This window comes from Gasterosteus aculeatus, chromosome 4 (assembly GCF_964276395.1).
Source record: "Gasterosteus aculeatus chromosome 4, fGasAcu3.hap1.1, whole genome shotgun sequence".
NCBI classification, from domain to species: domain Eukaryota; kingdom Metazoa; phylum Chordata; class Actinopteri; order Perciformes; family Gasterosteidae; genus Gasterosteus; species Gasterosteus aculeatus.
In genome coordinates this window covers 10335329-10358981 of record NC_135691.1, presented here as the reverse complement: position 1 = coordinate 10358981, position 23653 = coordinate 10335329, and the positions used below count along the sequence as shown (strand labels likewise).

At 44.6% G+C, this 23653-nt stretch overlaps 1 protein-coding gene across 2 annotated transcripts; it reads left to right on the top strand.

Moving 5' to 3' along the window:
• Nucleotides 1-2974: 2974 nt before the first annotated feature.
• Nucleotides 2975-9657, top strand: LOC120818116 (protocadherin-10). Of its 2 annotated transcripts, XM_040174897.2 has the most exons (5): nucleotides 2975-5656; nucleotides 5747-5860; nucleotides 8173-8231; nucleotides 8378-8505; nucleotides 8841-9657. In XM_040174897.2, exons 1-5 carry the CDS (start codon nucleotides 3314-3316, stop codon nucleotides 9155-9157), a joined length of 2961 nt encoding a protein of 986 aa, XP_040030831.2. In that variant the 5' UTR covers nucleotides 2975-3313; the 3' UTR covers nucleotides 9158-9657. The 2 variants fall into 2 exon arrangements, with proteins under 2 accessions (XP_040030831.2, XP_040030830.2); XM_040174896.2 differs by having other exon boundaries at nucleotides 3034-5860.
• Nucleotides 9658-23653: the final 13996 nt, after the last annotated feature.

Sequence of the window (23653 nt, the reverse complement as noted above, 5' to 3'; positions counted from 1 at the left end):
TTTACAATTGTCAAATCCGCTCTTGAATTCAGAACTTACAAACCTTATTATGTTACAAAACTGGAAGTATTGTCTGGAGAAAAAAAACGATGGCGTGTTCCGATATTATAGTTGAAGAGCTCGTACTATGAATAATCACGTGACTAGTTACAAGTTACACAATAATTACAAGAAGACAATAAAACATATTTGGTCTGAAAGTGCACACTCCAGGGGGATAAATAGTTCGCTTTCTGTAGTTGTTCTTATGCAAAAGTGGTCACAGGTAATGAGAGCAGATCACATATCACAAATCACGTGCTGCTCTTATGGTTTGAGGAATTTGGTTTACAGATTTTGAAGTTTGTTTATATTACAGTTGTCATTTTCGCCACTACAACTGGGTACTTTTACTCTATACTTTGAACCAATAATAGTAATAATGTTAAATAATAATAACGTATGGACGTGGTTATTAATACAAGTATAATGTTGGTAGGAAATAACATCAGGAAAGCTGCGCGATTACTGAGGTAACTTGTTATATGTCCTCACTCTTCGGCTTTAGTAACTGTTGTACTAATTATTCTCCAGTAGGTGGCAGACAAAGACCAGGGATGAAAAGGAATATGACCTCCAAAAATAGCAGACAATAATGAATGCCCTTTTATTGGGACAAAGTAACAACTGCTGAGATTGAATTTAATATACCGATTTGGGATAAGTCTGTTATGAGCATGGGAAACATACGATCAATTGTAATACACTAATCAATCCATTCATTTCATAAATGCAGATACATTGTGTATGTAGTGAGAACTAGTAAGAAACGAATTAACATTGTCCGTGCAATTTTCTTAAGGTTACTTGGCTGAGAGAGACGTCACTAAGATTGCAAGACAGCTGCTTATTTCAACACCTCTTTACATTGTCGAACAGTGCCCAGTAGATGGCGCACGCATATCAAAATCAACATGCAATACGCGTGTCTTTGCATACTGCCATAAAAAAAAGCAGCCGCTCAAATGAAATCCTTTTAAAAAATGAAATATAAGTGTATTACTCGTAAAACGATGAAATTATGAGTCAAAAGTGTCCCACCATCATCGCCCACCGCCACCTTCTCACCCGGTCACCGGTGACCCGACTCCAAAGTGCTGCGCAGCGGGTCACGGTCGGGTGGTTGTTGAGCGGTAGTTCAGAGAAAGTAAAGTCTGTCTTCCCGTTGGACAAAGGGGTTATCCAGGCGATAGGGGCGGATGAGACCGGCTTAAATGTCCGTGTAATGCATGTTAATGTAACAGGCACCGAGGGACCGCCAACCGGAGTGCTTTGGGATTATTTACCACAAAACATTTGTATTCTTCAGTCGGAAAACGGCTGATCCTGGATAGCTGCGCGTGCAGTAATCCTTCACTCCGTTAATTAAAAAGAAGAGGAAAGCAATGGAATTGGTGGTGGTGATTTTTTTCTTTTTCCAGAAATGTAATCTTTTCTGGAGAAGCTTAACCATCTGCTTGAGGTTAAGTCGCAAGCAGATTGTGTTTTCTGCTTATTTAAACCTGAGGATTTCCTTTTCCTGAAAATGGGAGGGTGTCGCAAATGGGGGGGGATTCTTGTCAGAGAGGGGGGTCGGGGACACTTTCTTATCACCAGCGCAGAGTACTTATTTGTATAACATGTTATTCCACAATGACCCCTTAATTCGATATCATTCGAGGTTTTAAGGCTTTTAAAGAACATGCCGCACGAGGAAGTTGATTTATTTTTCTTTCTCTGTCATCTGGCACTTTCTTTGTTAGCAGCTGACACACTCTGTGTCGTCAGCCCCAAGAAGAGACTTTCACATTTCAAGCCACCGCTTTACATTAGGATGCCACTCGTGTCTGTCTACAGACCAACCCGAATACACAAAGACATCCTTCAGTTTTTCTCCCTCTCTCTCTCTGTGCTTTAGTGGTTGTCTAACTGACACGGATTAACAGAGAAAAGATTAGATCTGAACAAACATGTGCAGTACTCTAAAGAGACCCGAGCTTTCTTCTTTATCCAACGAAAACGTCACTGCTCAGTGGAGTGTTTGAAACTGTAAACAACTCACCATATGTGGTATTTATCTAATCCCAAATATAATACCTGATTAGATGATGATTAAGGCTTCATGAAAATGCTTTCATGTTGATTATGCGGATACATGTTCAGGCCTACTTAGGTGGATTAAAGTCGTGTATCACGCATTTGTATGAATTTCACCCCGCTCGGGGTTGTGAGTGTAATCACTTTTATGCTCAAACTGCCTTTAAATATTGATTGAATTCAGTATCCAACCCATCAAAGATTATTTTAGTGAAACCCAATTTTGCGCGTGATGGTTAATGAATGGGATTGTTTTGGTAGTGTGGGCATTTGTCTTCACTGGGCTCTCATTAATACGCATTGTGGAATCCCAGATGCCCACTGGCAGCGGCCAATGGCCCATTTGAGTGCAAAGAGGATGAACATCCAGGCCAGTGTTTTGTTTTCTGCATTGCAAACTGTTATAATTTAACCAAGAAACGTTGAAATGCTACTGTTTATTTGGTTCTGTCCAATGAGAGTTATAACGGAAGAAAGTAAAAATATTTTAGCTACAGCCATCTGCGGGCTTATGAGCACGACAAATCCTTGTCCATCCTCATCTGTTAAATGCAGCCCTAGAAAACGACACCCACAACACAATTTGTCCCTTTAATCCAAATCTTGCTCTGACGTCTGGTGTCAAATTTACGCCTTCTCGTCTCTTTAGTGGGTCAGAGGAACAGACACGAGGATGTGAAAGGGTTACGCGTCTACAGTAATTAGAGTCGCACTTCACGTCTGCGTCCTCCAATACGGAGCTGCGAGAAGTTACGTCCACCCCCTCCATTTCTCTCTTGCACACACACACACACACACACACACACACACACACACACACACACACACACACACACACACACACACACACATACACACACACGCTTCCCCACCACCTCCTCGGTGCGTCTAATACACTGGAAGAATCTGAGCGCAAGCCTCCACCGTTCACACATAACCGGTGTTGCGCGTGGAGCACAACACACACGGACCGAGAGAGAGAGAGAGAGAGAGAGAGAGAGAGAGAGAGAAAGAGAGGTGCCTTTACTCTCTTCTCCTCTCTCGTCCTGTTATTAACTTATCCGTTCGCATACATGTTAAAAACTAAGTTCTAAATAGACATTTATTTATTTTCTTTTGGAAAGGCTTTGTTTTTGTGTGTACTTTTTGTTAGCCCTTTAGTTGAAGGGCTTTATGAGGCAAACCATGTCTGGATGAGATGATTTTTACACAAGCTGCTGAAATGGATCACAGACTCTCCAGAGGCAGCTGGGTACCGGTGACTGGGCTGGTTGTGTGTTTGCTTCTATGTGCGTGCGTCGTGGACCTGGTCCTCGCACAAATTCGTTACTCCATCCCCGAAGAGCTGGACCACGGAGCTTTTGTGGGCAACATTGCCGAGGACCTGGGCTTGGATGTGGCTAAGTTGTCAGCACGTCGGTTCCGAATAGTCTCCGGCGCCAAGAGGCAGTATTTAGAAGTGAACTTGGAGAACGGCATTCTCTTCGTCAACGAAAAGATGGACAGAGAGGAGCTGTGCGAACGAAGCCCGAGCTGTTTTTTACATCTGCAAGTGGTAATTGAAAACCCATTAGAACTGTACAGAGTGGAAGTGGAGATTTTAGATGTGAACGACAACTCCCCCAGTTTCCCGTGGAGCGAGTTTAATCTCGACATCACGGAGTCGGCTGCGCCTGGCTCCTGTTTCCCGTTAGAGAGCGCACAGGACCAGGACGTGGGCACCAACTCACTGCGCTCCTACCAGCTGAGCGCAAACGAGCACTTTGTACTGAACATCCAGACGCGCAACGACGGAAGCAAGTTTGCTGAGCTCGTGCTGGACACTCCATTGGACCGGGAACAGCGGAAACGGCACGAAATGGTTCTGACTGCCTTTGACGGGGGGTCACCGGAACGCTCCGGCACAGCCCTCATAACCGTTACAGTGTTGGACGCCAACGATAACGTGCCCGTATTTGACCGCTCGGTTTACCGGGCGAGTTTGGTGGAGAACGCACCGAGGGGGACGTTAGTGCTGAAGCTGAACGCCACGGACCTGGATGAGGGCTCCAATGGAGAGGTGACCTACGCGTTTAGTGGACACGCACCCCTCAAGGTGCGCGAGCTGTTCAACGTGGACCCGTACACGGGTGAAATCCGAGTGAAGGGCATTGTGGACTACGAGAAAGCCAGTGTGTATGAACTCTATGTGCAAGCGAAAGACAGGGGACCCTCGGCTGTGGCTGTGCACAGTAAAGTCCTCGTAGACATCCTGGATGTGAACGACAACGCGCCCGAAGTCATCCTCACATCAGTCTCCACTCCTGTTCAGGAGGACGCGCCACCGGGCACGGTGATAGCTGTCATCAGCGTTATGGACCGAGACTCGGGAGAGAACGGCAACGTCGACTGCCAAATTCCGAGTAACGTCCCCTTTCAACTCCATTCATCCTTTAAGAACTATTATACTCTAGTGACAAGCGAGTTTCTGGACAGGGAAGCGGTGTCTGAGTACAACATCACACTAACAGCCCGAGACTTGGGCTCTCCTTCGCTCTCCACCAGGAAAACCATCCTCGTTCAAGTGTCTGACATTAACGACAACCCCCCACGGTTCGCTCAACCTTCATACACAGTTTACGTTACTGAGAATAATGCCCCGGGCGCTTCCATTGGCTCCGTAACTGCATTCGACCCCGATTCCAACCAGAACGCCTATCTGTCCTACTCTATTGTCGAGGGTCAGATTCAGGGCATGCCCGTGTCCACTTATGTCTCAATCAACTCTGACAACGGCAATATCTATGCACTGCGCTCTTTTGATTATGAGCAACTTAGAAACTTTATGATCCTGGTGCAGGCGCGCGACGCTGGTTTCCCCCCTCTCGCCAGTAATATCACAGTCAACGTATTTGTCTTGGACCAGAACGACAACGCACCCGTTATAGTGTCCCCGCTTCCCAAAAACGGCACCGTGGCCACAGAGGTGGTTCCGCGGTTAGTGGACGCCGGGTATCTGGTTACTAAAATAACCGCGCTAGACGCGGATGCAGGGCAAAACTCCCGGCTCTCCTATCAGGTGTTGCAGGCTACAGACCCGGGGCTGTTCAGCGTGGCTCTGTACACGGGCGAAATCCGGACCATCCGCCGACTCGTGGAAAAAGACGCAACGAGGCAAAGGCTGGTCATTCTGGTCAAGGACAACGGACAGCCGCCGCTCTCCGCCACCGTCTCCATTGTCCTCACAGTGGTCGACAGCGTGCCCGAGTCCCTGTCAGATTTCGGAGATCTCACGCTCAGCCCACAGCCCCCCTCAAACGTCGCTCTCTACTTGATCGTGTCACTGAGCACAATATCTTTAATATTCCTCGTGGCTATAATTGTGCTTGCTGCAATCAAGTGCTACAAGGACCGGGAGACCCACAGCGGGTACAACCTCCCCCCCTTCGCCTGCTGCTGTTGCGGAGGGTTTCAGCCAGATCCGCCTCCAGAAGTGTTCAAAAAATCTAACCTCAACCTGCAGATTTCATCCGCGGCTAAAGTGCCCACGAACTGTATGGAGGTAAATGGAAACAGCAGTCTCTCCCAGTCATATTGTTATAAAGTGTGCCTGACACCCGAATCTGCCAAAAGTGACTTCATGTTTCTGAAGCCGTGCAGCCCCGGCAGCACGCCGAGGAACAACGAGGCGAAGAGCGCAGAAAACTCGTGGAACGCGCAAAGCCGGAGCGCATCTGTGAACAATGGAGCAACTACTCCAAACGAGGTAGAGTGAAAACACCGTATTGTATCAGACGCAAGAGCTCGTGTTATTAGAAGCCTCTGAGTGACCCCTGCCACAACAAAAAAAACAACAACTCAGTTTTCCATCGGATAACATGTGACATTCGCCCATGAAGGTCAAATCACACATTTGAAGTAAAATGAAGCAAACAAGAGATGCTTTCATAGCATTCATTTTCTTCTTAAAGAAGCATGTCTCAAATGTTTTTATATATGGCAATAATATTACCCAAGTGTGCAGTCAGAGGTAATGTTTTACACCCGGGAAATGACATGAGACGACGTGAGATTGCATTACAATTGACATGCATGGTAATGAGAGGAGCGTATTCTGTGCACGCACCGTGTCTTATCATCTCAGAACGGGAGTAGATATCAATTAGAGGTAGAAGAGATGTAGTTCAAGTTGAATCCTCTTCAGCACGGTACGTACGAATTACACGTGGTAAAAATATTGTATAACAACTCATTAACTTAATTATAAAGTTTGTGACCTGGGATATGAATAGTTCACCCAGTGCACTTCCCCAGAAAGGGAACACACGCCTGCCACCACTGCCCGTCTGAACAAAAAGTCAAGGTTATATAACGGGCAAGGTGAATGGCAGATGCATCTGTCTAGAGTTCAGACTGTTCTTTTTCGGCCATTCGTGTGAGTGTGGCACGCCTTCTTGTCCTCAAACTAACAAAATAGGACAGATAACCTCACTAACTATGCCTCAAGGGCACACGCACGACCATTATACTACACACAATGTGGCGTACGCCTATTCACGGGGGGGCGGGGGTGGGGGTGGGGGGGCTGTCCATTATTGATGAAAAATGGCAAATGGACGGTTTTAGGGAGACAGGGGAGGACATCCAGAGGGGAGGGGGCAAGGGCATGGCTGGACTGAGACGTGGGACGCCTGTAGATTGGCCCCGGTGTTGTCTTCTGAATGAGAGAGAAAGAGAGAGAGGGGGGGGGGGGGCTTCATGTTTGTCGAGGAAGGTACAGGGAGACGAGGCGAAAGGGAATTTACAGAGGCAGGACGTCTTGTGTTTTCTAATTCTAATAGACGGGGCGACTGGCCAATATGAGTGTACGCTCATTGTCGCCTCCGTGTTTTCATCACAACGCAGAAGGACAAAAACTGGGAGCCATGCAACCAGGCTCCATCAGGAAAATTGAAAAATGTTAGTTCGGGCACCAGCACATGCACCTCTGGCCATAATATGGATTTTGAGGTCACGGTGCCCGTATGCTCCGTCGGGAGAAAGTGTCCTTCCTGTCGTTAATTGGCTCCCCCAATTCACCTTCCGTCTGTCCTTCGGCGTACCCAGATGAGACGTCGTGACGTTTTCATTGACACATTTAACCTCAAAGACAAATCTTAATTAAACAGTTTGAGCAGTGCACAAAGACAGTACATACACCTGCTAAGATTGATTAATTCAAGGTGAAAATAGAGATTAAACAAACATGCAAACGTTAGAGGCAGTCGGACAGATGCGTGTGCGCGTGCAGCTGCGCGTGCATTCGTGTTGAGTTGTGCTGTTGCACACAGCTGCCGGCACCGCAAACTTTTCAAGGCTTTCTAAGAGACTTTTAATTAAAAACCTTGCTCGAGGAGCATCTGGCAAATATTAATGTAAAAATGATGCATAAAATCCACAAAACAATGACGTGTGTAATTTTCTTAATTTCCTCCCTGGCACGGTTTCGTTTGAAGATTAAAATCATGTTTCGTTTCATCCCGGTGGGGTTCTAATTGGTTTTGTTCGTTGTTGGCGGGGAGTGTATTTTGAATACCAATTATATTAATACGCTTACGTCGCACTCTCCGTGTTAACAAAATTAATAGAGCGTAGTATTGAAGCTATGAGACTCAGAACCGGGAATAAACATCAGTCGGGTGCTCTCATGAAATTCTTGCGCTGCACCACATACGATGCAAACGAAACTAAGTGTCGGCGGGTCATAGCTGAAGGCGACACTATACCTCCGCTCCGATTCCGTTCCACCAAATATCCACAGGGCGGCAGCCACGGTCCATGTGACACGAGCCATGTCTCCATTTCAGGACAAGCACAAAGATAGACTGCTCCTCATGTCAATTACCACTGACCTCTATTGATTCAATAGGATATGAGCAGGAGTCCTTCGTCATCAAGACCCGTTTGATGGAGAGAACTCTGAAGAGAGACATTTCTCAAAATAGACTCGGACATTGACATTGTACTTTGTTTTGTTGTTGTTGTTGTTGTTGTTGTTAGAAGCTGGCATTTTAATGTGTCCTGCTCTCTTTTCTGCAGTTGAAGCAGCCAAATACAGACTGGACTCTGACGAAAAATCAGAACTCCTCCATCAAAAGGTACTTTGGAACTCTGACCTTATCAACCCAAATGATATGTAAAGCATACATCACTCTAAGCTGAAGACCAGTCCTGTTCAAATGTATACAGTATATATACATACAAGAAAGTATGTTGTCATTACAGCATGGTATCTTGTTTGCAGTTATAACTCCATCAACATGGATGGCACCCTCATGCGAAAGGCCATGCATGCCGATCCAGAACACTATGTCACATCCATGGCGCCCGGACAATACTGGACCTGGGGAACCCATATGAGAGGGGTGAAAGGTAAGGCCAAACACACTGGACCACGAAGAGCCTTCTTCAAAACACATTCATAATTTCATATGCATTTAGCCCTGCATTTAACACTGCACACCTTTGTGCTTTCAAGGAAAGATATTCTGTTTTCTCCTCTGTTCCCTTAATTTGTTTGTTGGTCTTAATCAATCTCCAATAAGACACACGTCATTATGGCTCTTTATTTCCGTTGCTGATACCATTGTTTATTGTCCTGACAGCCAATCACTGAAGCGGCTATGCAAATAAAAACAACACTACACAGCCCTGAGTCAATATTGAATAATTGCTTATCCTCGTCTATATCCCCATCCATCCAACAGACTATAAGATGTCTCCCTCTACCAGTGAGGTCCGCTCTCGCCCCTGGACTCCTCGGTGCACTCCTCCTCCCCAACAGCAGCAGCCATCAGTCCCACCCCACCCTCACCCTCACCCACACCCTCACCCACCCCCTGACTACCACCACAATGTGTACATCCCTGGAACACCATCGGGTTTCTGCACCCTGAGGCCTGCAGCACAGCGAAGCGACCTGGACGTCCACAATGCTTTCTCCACCTTCGGCAAGAGACGACGTCTTCAGATGTCCCCCCAGGGAGAGGCGGCGATTATAAATAATGACCTGTACAATGACTGACCTTTCAGTGGCAGTCAAAGCGCATTATTAGAATGACTTGTAACCTCATTTGAAAGCAAGGGAAGAGAACATTCAGCTAGTAAACGTATGATTTACAAGTTGGATGATGAATACACAAAATAACTATTTAACATGACATTGTGGGTAAAAACCTGAAGGGAAATAAAGTGATGGCTATTTATGCGAGGGTCCGCTGCAACGTGGTCATTGTATGCATCCACATATTATTATTTAGACAATCAAACCGAAGCAGCAATTACATCCAAAATGTATTGGAAAAAGCATTAGTGGACAATTATTTTGCATCCCTTATGCATTTCTATTTTTAGTTTTATGAAAAGAAAAATGGTTCTCTTTTTGTATAATGTTTGTTTGCTGAGCTTGTGTGAGTATTATAATGTATATGCAAGCAGCAGAATGATGCAGTGAACTGTATAAAGGGGGCTTTCCCCAACATATGTACTGTATACATTTATGAAAATAAAGTATTTTTTTCACAAGGTCTATGTAATGACTCCGAGACATGCACGTTTAATTCATAAAACTGAAATCTAATCCAACCCTTGTGATCTGATTTACGTGGGTACTGAAACGCGGTTACGCTTATTTGCATGCAAAAAGAATTACGATGTAAGTTTCCCATATTTATTATTAGCTTGACTCAATTACTTTGAGGTGGATAAAGTTCCACTGCTATTCTGACAAGGGGGAGGGGGGAAGCCTTTCTTCTTGGTAAGCTGTTTTCCACAGTGAGGAATAAACATGTAGTAAAATGCTAACATATGCTAATTGGGGAGCCTGCATCTCCATTTGCCCGCGGAGACTAGTGGGATTCATTAACTGAACAAACAGAACCTACTCTTTCGAAATATCACCTTAATTAAGAACACGAACACAAAAACAAGCACCGGGGGGGGCTCCAAATGTCATACCTGGATGTGAGCTCGAGGGCCTGTGACTTCTCTCTCTGTGCCCTTTTAAATATTACTTCTCAGGGAATTAGGTCCCACCATCAGCAGATGAGAGCTGGCCACTGGCCAGAAATGAGTAAGGTAATTAGGTCATCATAATGCTCACATTGAAAATAATTTGGTTAATAAGGAAATGGGTGTCCTTAGGGAGCATGGAGGGGAGCAGGCTAACCTTCTCTGCGGTAAGGTGATCCATTGGGATGGCTGACGGGGGAAGCCATATTTAGGTCAGCTTGGCTTACTTTCAGATGAGGAATAGAGCTATTCTTGCAGTGGAGGTGTAGGATTATTATTTTAGCTCTTTGCTACAACAAAAGTTTAGTATTCATTTAAAGTAATAACACATGCTTATTTTGGACATAAACATTGAAAGGCATTGAATCCATAGAAAAGTCAAAGAAAGGGCCAAAATCAAGTTGTAGATAAATGATTGTGTGTTTATTGGCAAAATAGTCACTGTACCTCATTAAACCGTGTTGAGCATTTGCACTGGGAACTATCCATGGTGCTGACATTGTTTTGCCCGGTAGTTCTTTCCAAACCAGCTGCAATTACGTCAATGCTCCACCAGAGGGCGCTTATGCTACCACTCAAGAAATATTGGTGCAGTATGTTTTAATGTGGTGGGAGCATAATATTGTGGGAACCCCCCTTTTCCTTATCATCTCTACGACACAAACTTTGAAGGACTTTTATAGTCATTATTCAGATGTTGGCTGGGATCGAATCCAGACTATATATATATATATATATATTGATATATATCATGGGGACACGGTGTATTTCTTTCTATATAAAATAAGTGGGGGGAGAAGTGTATATGGAAGTATGGAGTATAATTATATATGGATACTCAAATAAGACTGGTACTAGTATTTGTATTTGAGTAATTTTCATTCCTCTTCTGCTTTAAGGCCCGGGGTCTTTAATGAATACTGTTGTTTTGTAGAACTCCACAAAGACTATGCTTATGACCAATTACATCCCAGTAATATTAGAGATATTGATCACATTAAAATACTTTATCCAGGTGTTTATCTTATATGGCAGTGGAATACTGGATCATCTTATTAAATAATGACTCATAATAGTGCCATGTTGTAACAGTGGATTGGTAACATGTTCTTCCAGCAGATGGCACCATGGAGTAATTATTACCAAAAAAACGGTATGAGCTTGACTGATGCCTTATAGTAAAGAAGGATATGAAGAAGGACTTGTAGTTCTCTTGTTTCATATGTTGTGCAAATACTTGGTTTTCCTCTTGTGTGTGAGAGAAGGGTTATTAGCATTGTGGTGCATTTCTCTGACTCCTCAGTGCCTGTGAAATCTATACGTGCTGTTGGTCAATACAGACTCATACACTGAGTCACTAAAGCCAAACCTGGAACTTTGACATCACCAAGTGACACGATACATCTCGGGTTTTAGTTGAAGAGTATGTTTTACTTTGATTTCATTTAGATAAATGTCTATTTCTGAGACCAAAACAGAACATTAAAAAGAAGCAAATTCAACCTGGAAGTGGGATAACTTTTCAATGCCGTGGTGGGTTTTTCAATCCAGGAGGGATTTCATTTCCACCCTCTCTAATCTGTGGTTACTTTTTTAATTGTTTGAATTGGATTCATTTGTTGTGAGGATGGCCTGTATTGCTTCCTCTCCACTGCATTGCAGACAGTCCATTAGAACTTGCAGGTGTCAGCTTTGCTTTTCGCTCTGCAGGCCACAATGTGTCTGGATGGTTAATTAATGAAATACAACCGCGTCCTCATACTAAAAACAAAGTTAGGCTTTCCCCCCCAAGCAACTTGCACAATACAGGATATTCTATCAGACATGGGCCGGACAACAGCCCATTTTCCAAGAAATTTTCATCATATTTGAAAATATCTTCTTGAGCCACAAATAGCACAAGTCACAAATCTCATCCTCAGCCAGTTTCCACAATTTATTTAAAGCAGCTGTTGGCTTTTCTGAGTATCATATTGCAGATATTTGACCGTGGGAATTACTTTTTCATCTGTCGACGACTTAGTAAATACGAGGGTCAATACCACTCAATGATCACGGCTGACTGCGATTTGGTTGCTGCTAACCAAGTATTTGTACTTCGTTACTTGACACCTCTGCCTAAAATACTTTGAGATTTGGGGCCAGCACTTTCCCGCCCTACGCTGCGCCCGTCAAGAGTCTCGCGACGCGCCCATGTAGCGCCATGACAACGGCGAGCAGTGTCCCTCCGACAGGACCAGACCCGGACTCGGTACGTTCTCTCCTCAAAGAGCCGTTTGACGGAATAACTTTCACCAGAGAAACTCGAGGTGAAAGAGGTGGACCGGGACCAGCCGGACCTCACGACCAGACAACGGACCGGTGTGAAAGGGAAGCCGAGGCTTCTGTAAAGACTTCTACGCCGGGAGGCTTAGCTAGCTAGTTAGCTACATGCTAACGGCGCCGGTCCGCATGACGTCACCGTGCTAAAGTTAACATCACTGCCCAGCTGCGACGCACCGGACCACGGTGAGGACACACAACCAGGACGTGGATGAAAACGTAAATGTGGCACATTTTAACCAAAATAGTTCATTGTGTGAAGTTCTGTGTGGCTTTTGAGTTGGTCTCTCCTCAACACACTGATGTTTCCCCAACAAACTAGGTTCATAGGTGCATCTAAATATATACATATATATAAACATGTTCTATTTTACATGTTTATTTAACTGCAAAGTAATGATGTGTATTTGATACCCTTTTTTGCATTGAATCATACAGGGATGTTTACTGAAACTGATTGGCTGGCAAAAAGAAAACCCACCAGCCGCCACTGATACACATAAATATACGTAAGTATATGTATGAAGAAGGCCGTCGAGGCACCGGAGGGGCGGTGTGGTAACTGACGGTCGCTGGAGGGAGGCCTTGTTCTTAGTGCAAACTGGACAAGCGGCCACAAACCCCTCCGTGTCCCTCTCAAGTTATGGCCACCAGAAGCGCTGCCAGAAGAAGCAGACCATCCGCCTGACCTCTGGCCGACATCTCATTTAAGGGGCATGTATCAAGGGCATCCTTTTTTAATTTGGTATAACCGATTTAATACAGAATAGTTGATAGCTTAAGTAATTAAGTAAAGTAAGTAAAGTCATTTAAGAACCTTTTAGGCTGTCTTGTGGCTGGTGTCTTTTTTTAACACTATATAGATATTAGGCTGTAAAGCCATTGTATTATTGTTTGATTAAACATTAGGGTTTTTGAATCGCTCTTAGTCTGGACTCTCCCCTGAGATCTGTTGTCCATCGCACAAGGTGCTTGTGCCACAGATCACAGGATCACTGAGCCACTCAAACTCCTCCACCACGTTAAGGTGGCGATTCGCGGAGGAGATTTTTTTTTATGTGGGAAACCCATAGATGGAGGGAAAACCCACAGTTGAACCCATTGGGGCGGACGTACCGGAGGGGGGCGTGGGTGTTGGGGCGCGCCAGGGGATATAATGCTATGGAAAACACTGCATATGATGTTAAGTTATATAATATTAGAAATACTAAGTATGATGCATGTTTGTTATATTAGTCCTATATTATGTTATATGAGATTAGTCCTATATAATCTTCTATGATATTAGAAATATGAAGTATAATAGTATGTTTGTTATATTAGTCCTACATAATGCTATATGATATTAGTCCTATATTATCTTGTTATTATCTATGATATTACAAATATGAAGTATGAAAATATGTTATATATATTGGCATGGCATCATTGAAACTATAGAGGGGGACATGTGTGTCAACCTTTCCTAATGCATAACTTGAAAAATCAAACCGAGATCCCAATGTCCAACGACAGACGAATGAAACTCGGTCTACCTTCACAAGTTGTCACTGTTGATTCGTCAACCCAGCCGTGGTAGTTCATCCAAACACCAGCCAAATGGTGTTCAGGGTTCAGGGTATATGCGCAGATACAGAAATCCCCTCATCTTCATCTGCAGCCTTGCATTAACCAAAGAAGGAAATGGATGAGATGAAAAAGATTCCTCATTCCTCAGAGGCCGTGCCGTGCTACTGTCCAGTCCATGAAGGTGGAAAAAAACACTTCCTGGAGCAAAGGGAATAAAATATACAATGGCAATGATATTTACGAATGAATGAGGAGGCGGTCCATGCCCGGGGTGGGGGTATTTAGCGCTGTGAAGCGCATGTGGAAGGGGAGCGGGGGTAGATGGATGAGGTAGGATGGAGTGGGAGGTGAAGGAAGGTGTTCTTACAGGTCCTGGATGGTCTCCTTTTTCTTTTCTTCTCTCTCCTATTTCTTTGTCTCCTTGTCCTGCATCTTGCGCCTCATTTTGTCCATCTCCGTCTGCCGGTCTTGCATCCGTCTCCCAAAGATGCCTCTTTTTTTTTTTTTTAAGTCGAGGCAGATGTTTTCAAGGACTGTTTTGTCGTCCTCTAATTGTTGGATCCTGGTGATAAGGATCTGATCTTCTTTGGAGATGGTATCCTCCAGTTGTTGGATCCTAGAGATCAGGCACAACTCAGTGAAATCACTGATTGTGACCATCTCGTGGTGGGTCTCCTCTTGGCTCTTTATTAAAGCAGCCAGAGAATCCCTCTGTGTCTTGAGCAGTTTTTTTTCTGCTTCCAACTGCTGCCAGGTCTCATTGTTGACCGTGAGTTCAGCACTTTTGACAGAAAGTTGTTTTGTGGTCTCGGTGAGCTTCAGAGATAAACCCTCGTTCTCCCTGATAGTCTCATCCAGAGCCTCTGTCTTGATCTTCAGCAGTTTGTGTTCTGCTTCCAACTGTTGGTTGTTGGCCTGCTGCTTGTGCAGCTTCTCTTGAAGAGAAATGTTGGTGGAGAGTAACCCTGTTACTTTAGACTCCAATAACTGTTGTTGGTCATCCAGTTTCTTGGTTGTCTTTTTCTCCAGATCTTCATATTTCTGCTGCCAGGTCTCGTTCTTGACCATGAGTTCAGCACTTTTGACAACGAGTTGTTCCGTCTCTCTGACCTTCAGAGATAAACCCTCGTTCTCCCTGATAAGGTCTGAAAACCTCTTTCTGTTCTTGTCAACCATCTGCTCATAGGCAAGATCTTTGCCTTTTAACATGTTGGTCAATTCGAACTTCACAGTTTCAGTGTGAGCGGTGAGTTCGCTCACTTGCCTTTTCAGGCAGTGCACTTCATTCCGTGCACGAGAAAGTGCAATGTTCACATTGTATCCGGTGGGAGGAGTCCCGAGAAGTGAAGCGCCAGCTCCAATTCTCTGGTTGTTTCTACGGTACATGTTAAATGACACTTGTGTAGTCTTGAAAAAGACTGTTGGTCAGCCCTGAAAAGGGGTGTAGTCTTGAAAAAGACTGTTGGTCAGCCCTGAAAAGGGGTGTAGTCTTGAAAAAGACTGTTGTTTTATTTGTCGCTAAATGACTCGATGTAACCTCTGAAAGATGGTGATGAATCTTCCAAAAAACTACTTAAGTCTGTAAAGGACAAATATCGCAGATACTTTCAAGAGAAAATATCCAACTGCACTCTTCTGGAACCAGAAACGCAATGATCTAGTGTTCCGAGACACATAAAAGGAGTTGTTGATGATGTCACAATTCCGTTGTCAGGGAAACGCAGCCCGTGTCATAGAGTGGACTCCATAACAACGGAATGGAGTCCACTCTATGACACGGGCTGCGTTTCCCTGACAACGGAATGCAAAATACAACAAAACTCACTTTGTGTGTTTTTTATATATACACAACGTGATGATGCCGATATATAAAGTCTCATTCACCTCTGTTTCTTCCTGCACCGTGATGCCCATTTCTGAACCACGTTTTGGATGAAGAAGCACTGATATTGAGTGATACAGATCAGACCAGCGTGAAGCACCTCACCATCCCACACATGCTCCGTATGGCGCGGCATGTCTTTATATGGCGAACCTGTAAATAAAGGCACTATTTGCCGTACGGTCAGAAGTGTGTGTTTGGCGCTGAAGTCCATCTTTTTACCTTCCCTGGCCCCAGAAGAATGTGTCACATCAAAGAAGATTTCCACAAGACAGTCCACATATTCCGTGTAAATAGGTGATTGTATTTGATGTTGTGAGATGCATGTAATGGTAAAATATGTTAAAACATTGTCTTGTGCTAAACCCGGGTCTCAAGTGTCCATATTTGACCCTGACGTGCAAAGAGCAGCATGATACAAAATGTTAGTTTGCAGCTGTGTCCTGCACAGCTGCACAAAACCAGCACAGTTAGCACATAAACACATATATAACACCAACACATAGAAAAATCATATTAAAAGCCAATAAAACAGTCTACAACTTTCCTAGCAAGTACATGTTTTTAAATCCTTTCGCATTCAGTCGGTCCACGATTGTTTGCCTGGCTTTTTCTCTTTGTTTAATTACAGTTGCAGCTCTTTATTTTCTTCCTTCTTGGCTTCAGGTGCAGTCAGGATGCAAAGCTCAACATATGTTGTCAGAATTTGCTAGTTGGTACGTTCATTATGCAGGCTGCAGAAGACTTAACGTCACGTAGTGATGGCTATAAAACATCACTAAACATCCAACAATGCGGTGAGCATTACAAATCATAGTACTCTTTGCACCGCAGGCCTAAGATACTGAAATACTTTTACCGTGATCCAAATAATTGCCTATGAGAGCAACATGTAATCCAGCAATGAACACATAATCTCTTTAGTGAAACAGTGTACAACTAATCACACTTTTCAACAAAGCAATTGGTTAACCAGTATGTTCAGGCTTCATGAGCAAATACAGAATCCCTTTGTGTTCATTTCCAAAGCCACATTAAGACACACATCACTTTATTTAATACGCTGCTTGCAAGTCGCTGTGTTGTGCCAGACTCTCAATAAAACATCTAGGACAAACCCACGGTCATGAAGAGACTCATCTAACGTTACATGGACTCTGCGTGAGGAAGAGGAGGAGGAAGAGGAGGAGGCTCCGTGTCGCTAAATACTAACTTTCCACCGACCACTTTTCCCACCCGGTGTCGCTCCGATCTGCCGGCGCTCTATCATTTTGTGCTACTTGTCGAGAACTGCTTCTTTGTAGTATTGGGCATGCGCCGAGTCGATTTTCCAAGTTTCCTTGACACGCCCATAATATTTTGCAACCCTGTCGGTGAACGACGTGTTAACGGAGTAACATCCTCAAAATCCCGATTATTTCCTCTTTTGGCCAAGTTAAAAAGTACATTGAGCGTGTAGATTGTACAATGACCGTTCTCTTGAAATGAAATATTAAATAATTGCATGGACTGTGTATCCTTGCCTCCGTCTACTCTGTTGTATTATCCTGCAATGAGTAGTGGGAGCAATATTTGATAGGGTGTTATTGTGCTATCAAAATCTGCTACCCCTGAACTTTTTATAATAATCGAGTGTCTGGATGCTCAATGTTTATACTTCTCATCCAATCACATTCACTGTCCGCATAGCGCCGTTTATCTGGAGAAGCCGGAAGTAACGAGACTGTTTTTAAAATTTCAGGAGTAGAAGTAAAAAGTCGTGTGAAAAATAAACACTCCAGTAAAGTTTCTACTGATGAACTAACACTTTTCCTTCCACATTATTCATTAGTCATTATTCATTTTAATTAGTAAAAATTAGACCTATCTCTGTATTTTGTTTTGTTGACTCTGGCTGGAATGATTTAGGCCATTGTTCAAATCTCCATTTCTTTTGGATTTTCTATTTTACACAATCAAACTGTTTAAAAAAATCTCCCTTGTGGCCTGAGATGCCCAGGTGCAACAAATAGGTTTGTACTGAATGTTGACATGTCCGCCCTATAACACACTATCATGGCTGAAATAAAGTGATGTTACACTTTTGGGGAAATACTTATTTTGTTTGATGCCCCATGTCCTCTTACTTTGTACGACTCTAAACCAAGTTCTCTAATACTAATGAATCAAAATACACTGACATCGATAAATTGGAGATTTAGAGTGGGCAATGCACCTGACCTGCATGTCTTTGGACAGTGGGTGGAAACCTGAGAGAGGAAGAAAGCCCACTGAGCCACTTCCTCACAGAACATGAAAAACAAAATCATTGCGTGTTCGGATTTCTATCCTGTGAGAAGTTTTTTGTGACAAGAAAGCTGATTCTAACTGCACAGTTACTGCACTACAATGATTCTCTGTCACAAAGTGTCGCTGTTGACCACTAAAGCATTATGCATCGCTCTGCTGATAGTCGTGACACACCCATTACAGTGTATTGTCGGACCCGGTTTTTGGAAGACATGCCGTTTATTTTTTGATTAACAGCACGAGAGTCAGACATGTCCTAGGATTATTTCGGGATTTTTAAAATCAACCGGCATCACATTTTAACTATTTGAAATATTCTTTCAGGCAGACAAAAGGATGCATTTTTGGTCCAACGTCTTTGTCCTGTCTGCAGTATGGCCCTGCGCGCTGTCCGTGACACGGTACTCCATAGCAGAGGAGATGGAACGGGGCTCGATTGTTGCTAATCTCGCTGCTGATTTGGGACTTGAGCTTGGAGGTTTGGCCCAACGTGAGGTAAAACTTGACATTTTTCACAATAAAAAATATCTAGATGTCAATAAAAAGACAGGGGAGCTGTACATCGTGGAAAAGATGGACAGGGAGTATCTTTGTCCGGCGAAAACTACCCCCTGTTTCCTAAAGCTTGATGTCATAATTGAAAGCCCCTTACGTATCTTCAACATTGAACTTGGAATTACGGACATTAATGATAACGCTCCACATTTCCGAAGAGACAGAGTTGAGCTCGACCTCTCAGAATCGGCCACACCAGGAGAGAGATTCTCCCTACCTAACGGCGTCGATCCAGATGTTGGCATTAATACAATCAAAACATACAGACTCAGTGACAGTGAACATTTCACCATCGAAATTCAGAAAGGCAGTGATGGGACTCAATATGTTGATTTGGTGTTGACTAAGTCTTTGGACAGAGAGGAGAAGGCTGTTCATAATTTAATACTGACTGCTGTGGACGGTGGGGTTCCCGTGCGCTCTGGCACTGCCAATATTATTGTGAGAGTACAGGATACGAACGATAATCCTCCGCGGTTTGACAAGCAGAATTACACAGTTAATATGGCAGAAAATTCCCCGATCGGAACATTAGTGACGAAGCTTAACGCTACAGATCTTGATGAGGGGGTTAATTCAGATATAGTATACTCATTCACCCTTTACACGTCGGAAAAAACACAAGACGTATTTGAATTGAACCCCAACACGGGGGAAATAACTGTGAAGGGTACTATTGACTATGAAGACATGACATTCTATGAAATGCACATTGAGGCAAGAGACAAGGGGACGCATCCCTTGCTGGGGCGGTGTAAAGTAGTCGTCCACGTGACGGACATGAATGATAATTATCCGGAAATTACGATACAGTCTGTAAAAAATACAGTGGATGAGAACATCCCAGTTGGAAGTGTCATTGCTCTTGTGGGAATAAGTGATAGAGACACTGGCAATAATGGAAACGTCAGCTTATCTATGAGTCAGCCGATGCCATTTAGTCTTAACAAGTCATCGGAGAGACTTATGCATTATACACTTATAGTGTCTGGACCTTTGGATCGTGAATCAATACCTGAATACGACATCAAACTGGTTGTGACCGATGCAGGAACACCACCTTTGTCTGATAACGAAACAATAACAGTACATCTAATGGATGTTAATGACAACGCACCACAATTCCCACAGTCATTTTATACTATACGCGTAATGGAGAATAACGCACCAGGAGCCTTAATCAGTTCCCTCACTGCGTTTGATCCTGACCTCCATGAAAACCAGTACCTTGTTTATTTCATCCTAGAGAAGGAGATCGCCAACACCTCCATGTCCATGCTGTTCTCCATCAATCCAGAGAACGGAAATCTTTACGCACTGAAAACATTTGACTATGAGATCGAGAATGAGTTTCTTTTCCACATCGAGGCCAGAGACTCCGGCTCTCCTCCGCTCAGCAGCAACGTGACGGTCCACATCATTATAGTGGACCAGAACGACAACGCTCCGGTTATTGTCTCTCCGTGGCGCGCGCAGGGCTCAGTGGTGGAGGAAACGATCCCCAGATCCACCGACAAAGGATCTCTGGTTGCCAAGGTGATAGCTTTAGACACCGACTCGGTGCACAACTCTCGGATTACTTACCAGTTTCTACAAGTGACTGACGCCACGTTGTTCAGTCTGGATCAATACAACGGGGAGATCCGGACTATGAGGATGTTCAGTTACAGAGACCCGCGTCACCAGCGCCTGATTGTTGTTGCCAAGGACAACGGTGAGCCCGCCCTCTCTGCTACGGTCACCATCAAGCTGTCCACATTTGAGACCGCCGTTAATAAGGCCTACTCTGACATGACTGAGGTGCCTCTAGAATACGACATCTTCTCAGACCTGAACCTGTACTTGGTCATCGGTCTGGGCTCGGTGTCGTTTCTCCTGCTGATCACCATACTGGTCACCATCGTGCTCAAGTGTCAGACACCCAAACCCAGCAAAGCGGCTCCTCCGTGCAGAAACAGTGTCCTCAGTGAGAGGAACTCCACCATCGCAGACTCCACTCTGGTCTCCAACGACGCGTACTGGTACAGTATGTTTCTAGCAGAGACCAGGAAAGGAAAGATGGTGGTTAGACAGCCTGTGCCAAAGGGCTCCAGATACATCGTGTCCAGTTTACCAAGAGGCACCGGACTGACAGACACTAGTGACTCAGCAGCGTCCACCTTGCAGGTAAGAAGATCTAATACAAATAGGTTTTATGCAAACAAATGAAATGTGTGAAACGTTTTATTTTACCATTATTTTGGTTTGGTCCTTATCGTGGTAAATATTCCATGCATCTAAACTCTGAAACACGTATTTTCTAATGTGTTTTAATGAGACTGGTGGTAATTACATTTACTTCCAAATGTTTCATTAAATGAATGACATGATAACGTTATCTTATAACTTCAACAAATCAGTTTTTTTTTTGCACGTGGCGTCCAATTAAGTAAAAATGGATTTAGCGAGTTTGCTTTTAGTGACAAATCCAAAAAATATTCAACGAGGAGACTCATTAAATCATTTAAAATAGAGAGTAAATAGTGTGTTAACACCCCATTAATCAATATTGCATTGGTTTTACGCACACAAACCCGCGTAAAAAACAATGCGAAAGTATGACACGGTTATGTGACTTATAGATCACCTTGTAATATATTTTATTCAAAAATAATTTAATGTTCCCGCAGTTGATAGTGCGATATGCATGTGTAGCAATGTCGGGAGGACGACCAAATAATCTTAATTAATATACGAGCAACGCCACCGTGGGAATTTCACCCCCGGAATTAATGACATGGAGCACCTAATTATGGTCAGCAACAGGACACAGATTCGAACAACACCGGCACTAGACGTGATTCCATTATACAAAATTATACGTTTATTTATGAGTACATCGTTCTTAAAAGACAGTCTCGAGACTAGTGATATGGTCTATAAATTGATACACGATTAGACCAAAACAATGAAAAATGCTTAAAAGTCATCCATGTTACAAAAAGAAATAAATCAAACCAGGAAAAGGGGACAGAAGACTGAGGGCTCGCTGGCAGAGATGACTTCTGAGAAAAAGGTGGGGGTGGACGGTCCCTAATGTCACAGCAAAGAAAACCAAACAAAATAAAAGAAAACCACACAGCTGAATATATGATGAAGTAATATAAATCAAACGAAGGGGACCGCCACCACCAGGCTCAGTCAACCACTCTTACCAGCAGCCCAAGAAACTCCTGTTCCTTAAATAAAGAAAGAAAACAATTAATAAACACAAAATATCGGCCACGGGGCCCACACACTCAAACAAAAACAAAGAAAAGAATGATTAATTCACAAAACGAGTTCAGACAGAACAGCAGTGGAGGGGGTTTCCGCAATATCTTGTGGGGCTTGCCTCCGCAGGTGATCCGCTGGTCAGCCGTGCATCAGGCCAGTGCCGCTTGGCTGCAAATTAACACATCGCTTAAAACAGCTGGCCAGAGCAACTGCAATCACAGTACAGATGAGACAGCCTACCGTCGGAATATGGTGTCACACTTGAATACACCAGGCTGGAGAACCACGCTCTTTCAAGCCAACTCAGCCGACAAGCTGGTGAGTACCGTTGATGGCACAGAATGGGAAGTTGCCACACCAGCTTCCTGCAGGCACGCTCCCTCAGCCGCAACCTCCAAACCACGGCTGACTATGCAGACAGGCGCATCAGCTACCACCAAACAATGCCCAACAAATGATATTACCCTAACTTACCCAAAGCCCACGAATGCCACGACCAGGTGAGTCTCACAGGAGCCCCCAAGCAACCATTATACCCCCGAGAAGCGGAGAGGAAGACCCACCACAGGTAGGTGTACTGAAACATATACTCTCCAGGGGAGAGCCCCGCCCTGTGATCACAACGACGGGGAATAATTGTTTGCAGCTGGGTATCCCACCGTGATTGGAGGTGCATAGGTGGCAAGCCACCTGAGTTAGACCAACCCACTAGACAGGTAAATTGAAGTGGACTGAGCCACTCTGTCACATTTACCCCCAGCTTTTGCATCGTCGCCCCGGCGATGAACCTACGGGACGGGGGGGGAAAGGTCTAGAGGTTAACACCAAGGCCGATGGAAGGCCACCTGAACATTGGACACAGCCCTCGGCGGTTCAACAGGGTTATTGTCAAAGCAACCAGCAAGCCGTGGAAGATGATGGACGTTAGGGTGCCTGCCAGCAGTGGACCGACCAGTCCGACGAACAGCGGGTTGACAGACACCGACCGGTTCTGATGGAGATGGACAAGTAACTAGTGTGTCGGCCGGGCCCTTTGCCAGAGGCGCATCAAGGACAGGCAAGTCCTTCGCCACAGCAGGTCCCCTAGTAGTTGGGTAGCCGGTTCCAGTGGTTTCAGAGACCATGACCCACAGATCATCATCGCTGGAGGAGTTACCCTCCGTTACTGTTGGTAACGGTGGTGAAGGAACGGGAAGGGCCACCGTAGGAGGCCCCACTTGAGCCTTCAACATGTTGCGGTGCACATTCCTCAATCTCTCCAAATTGTCTACCGGTGCAATAGTATACACCGGACCCTCGCCATGAGGCGCTCTAAGCACCTGATATACCACAGAACTCCAAATGTTGTGGATTTTATGACGGCCCCTGACACTGTTGTCTCTCATATAGACAAGCTGTCCCACCCGCAATGGTTCATCATGGACCCGCTGGTCATACCGCTCCTTGCGGCGACCAGCCGCTGCCAGCAGACGATCATGCGCCCCCTCAAAAGCCATTCTAAGTCTGGCCTGATGCTCGACCACCCAATCCTGTACTTTCCCGGGTACAGGGTCGCGGACCCGACCCAACAAAAAGTCAACAGGAAGCCCAGGGTCGCGGCCGAACATCAGGAAGAACGGAGATTCCCCTGTTACCTGG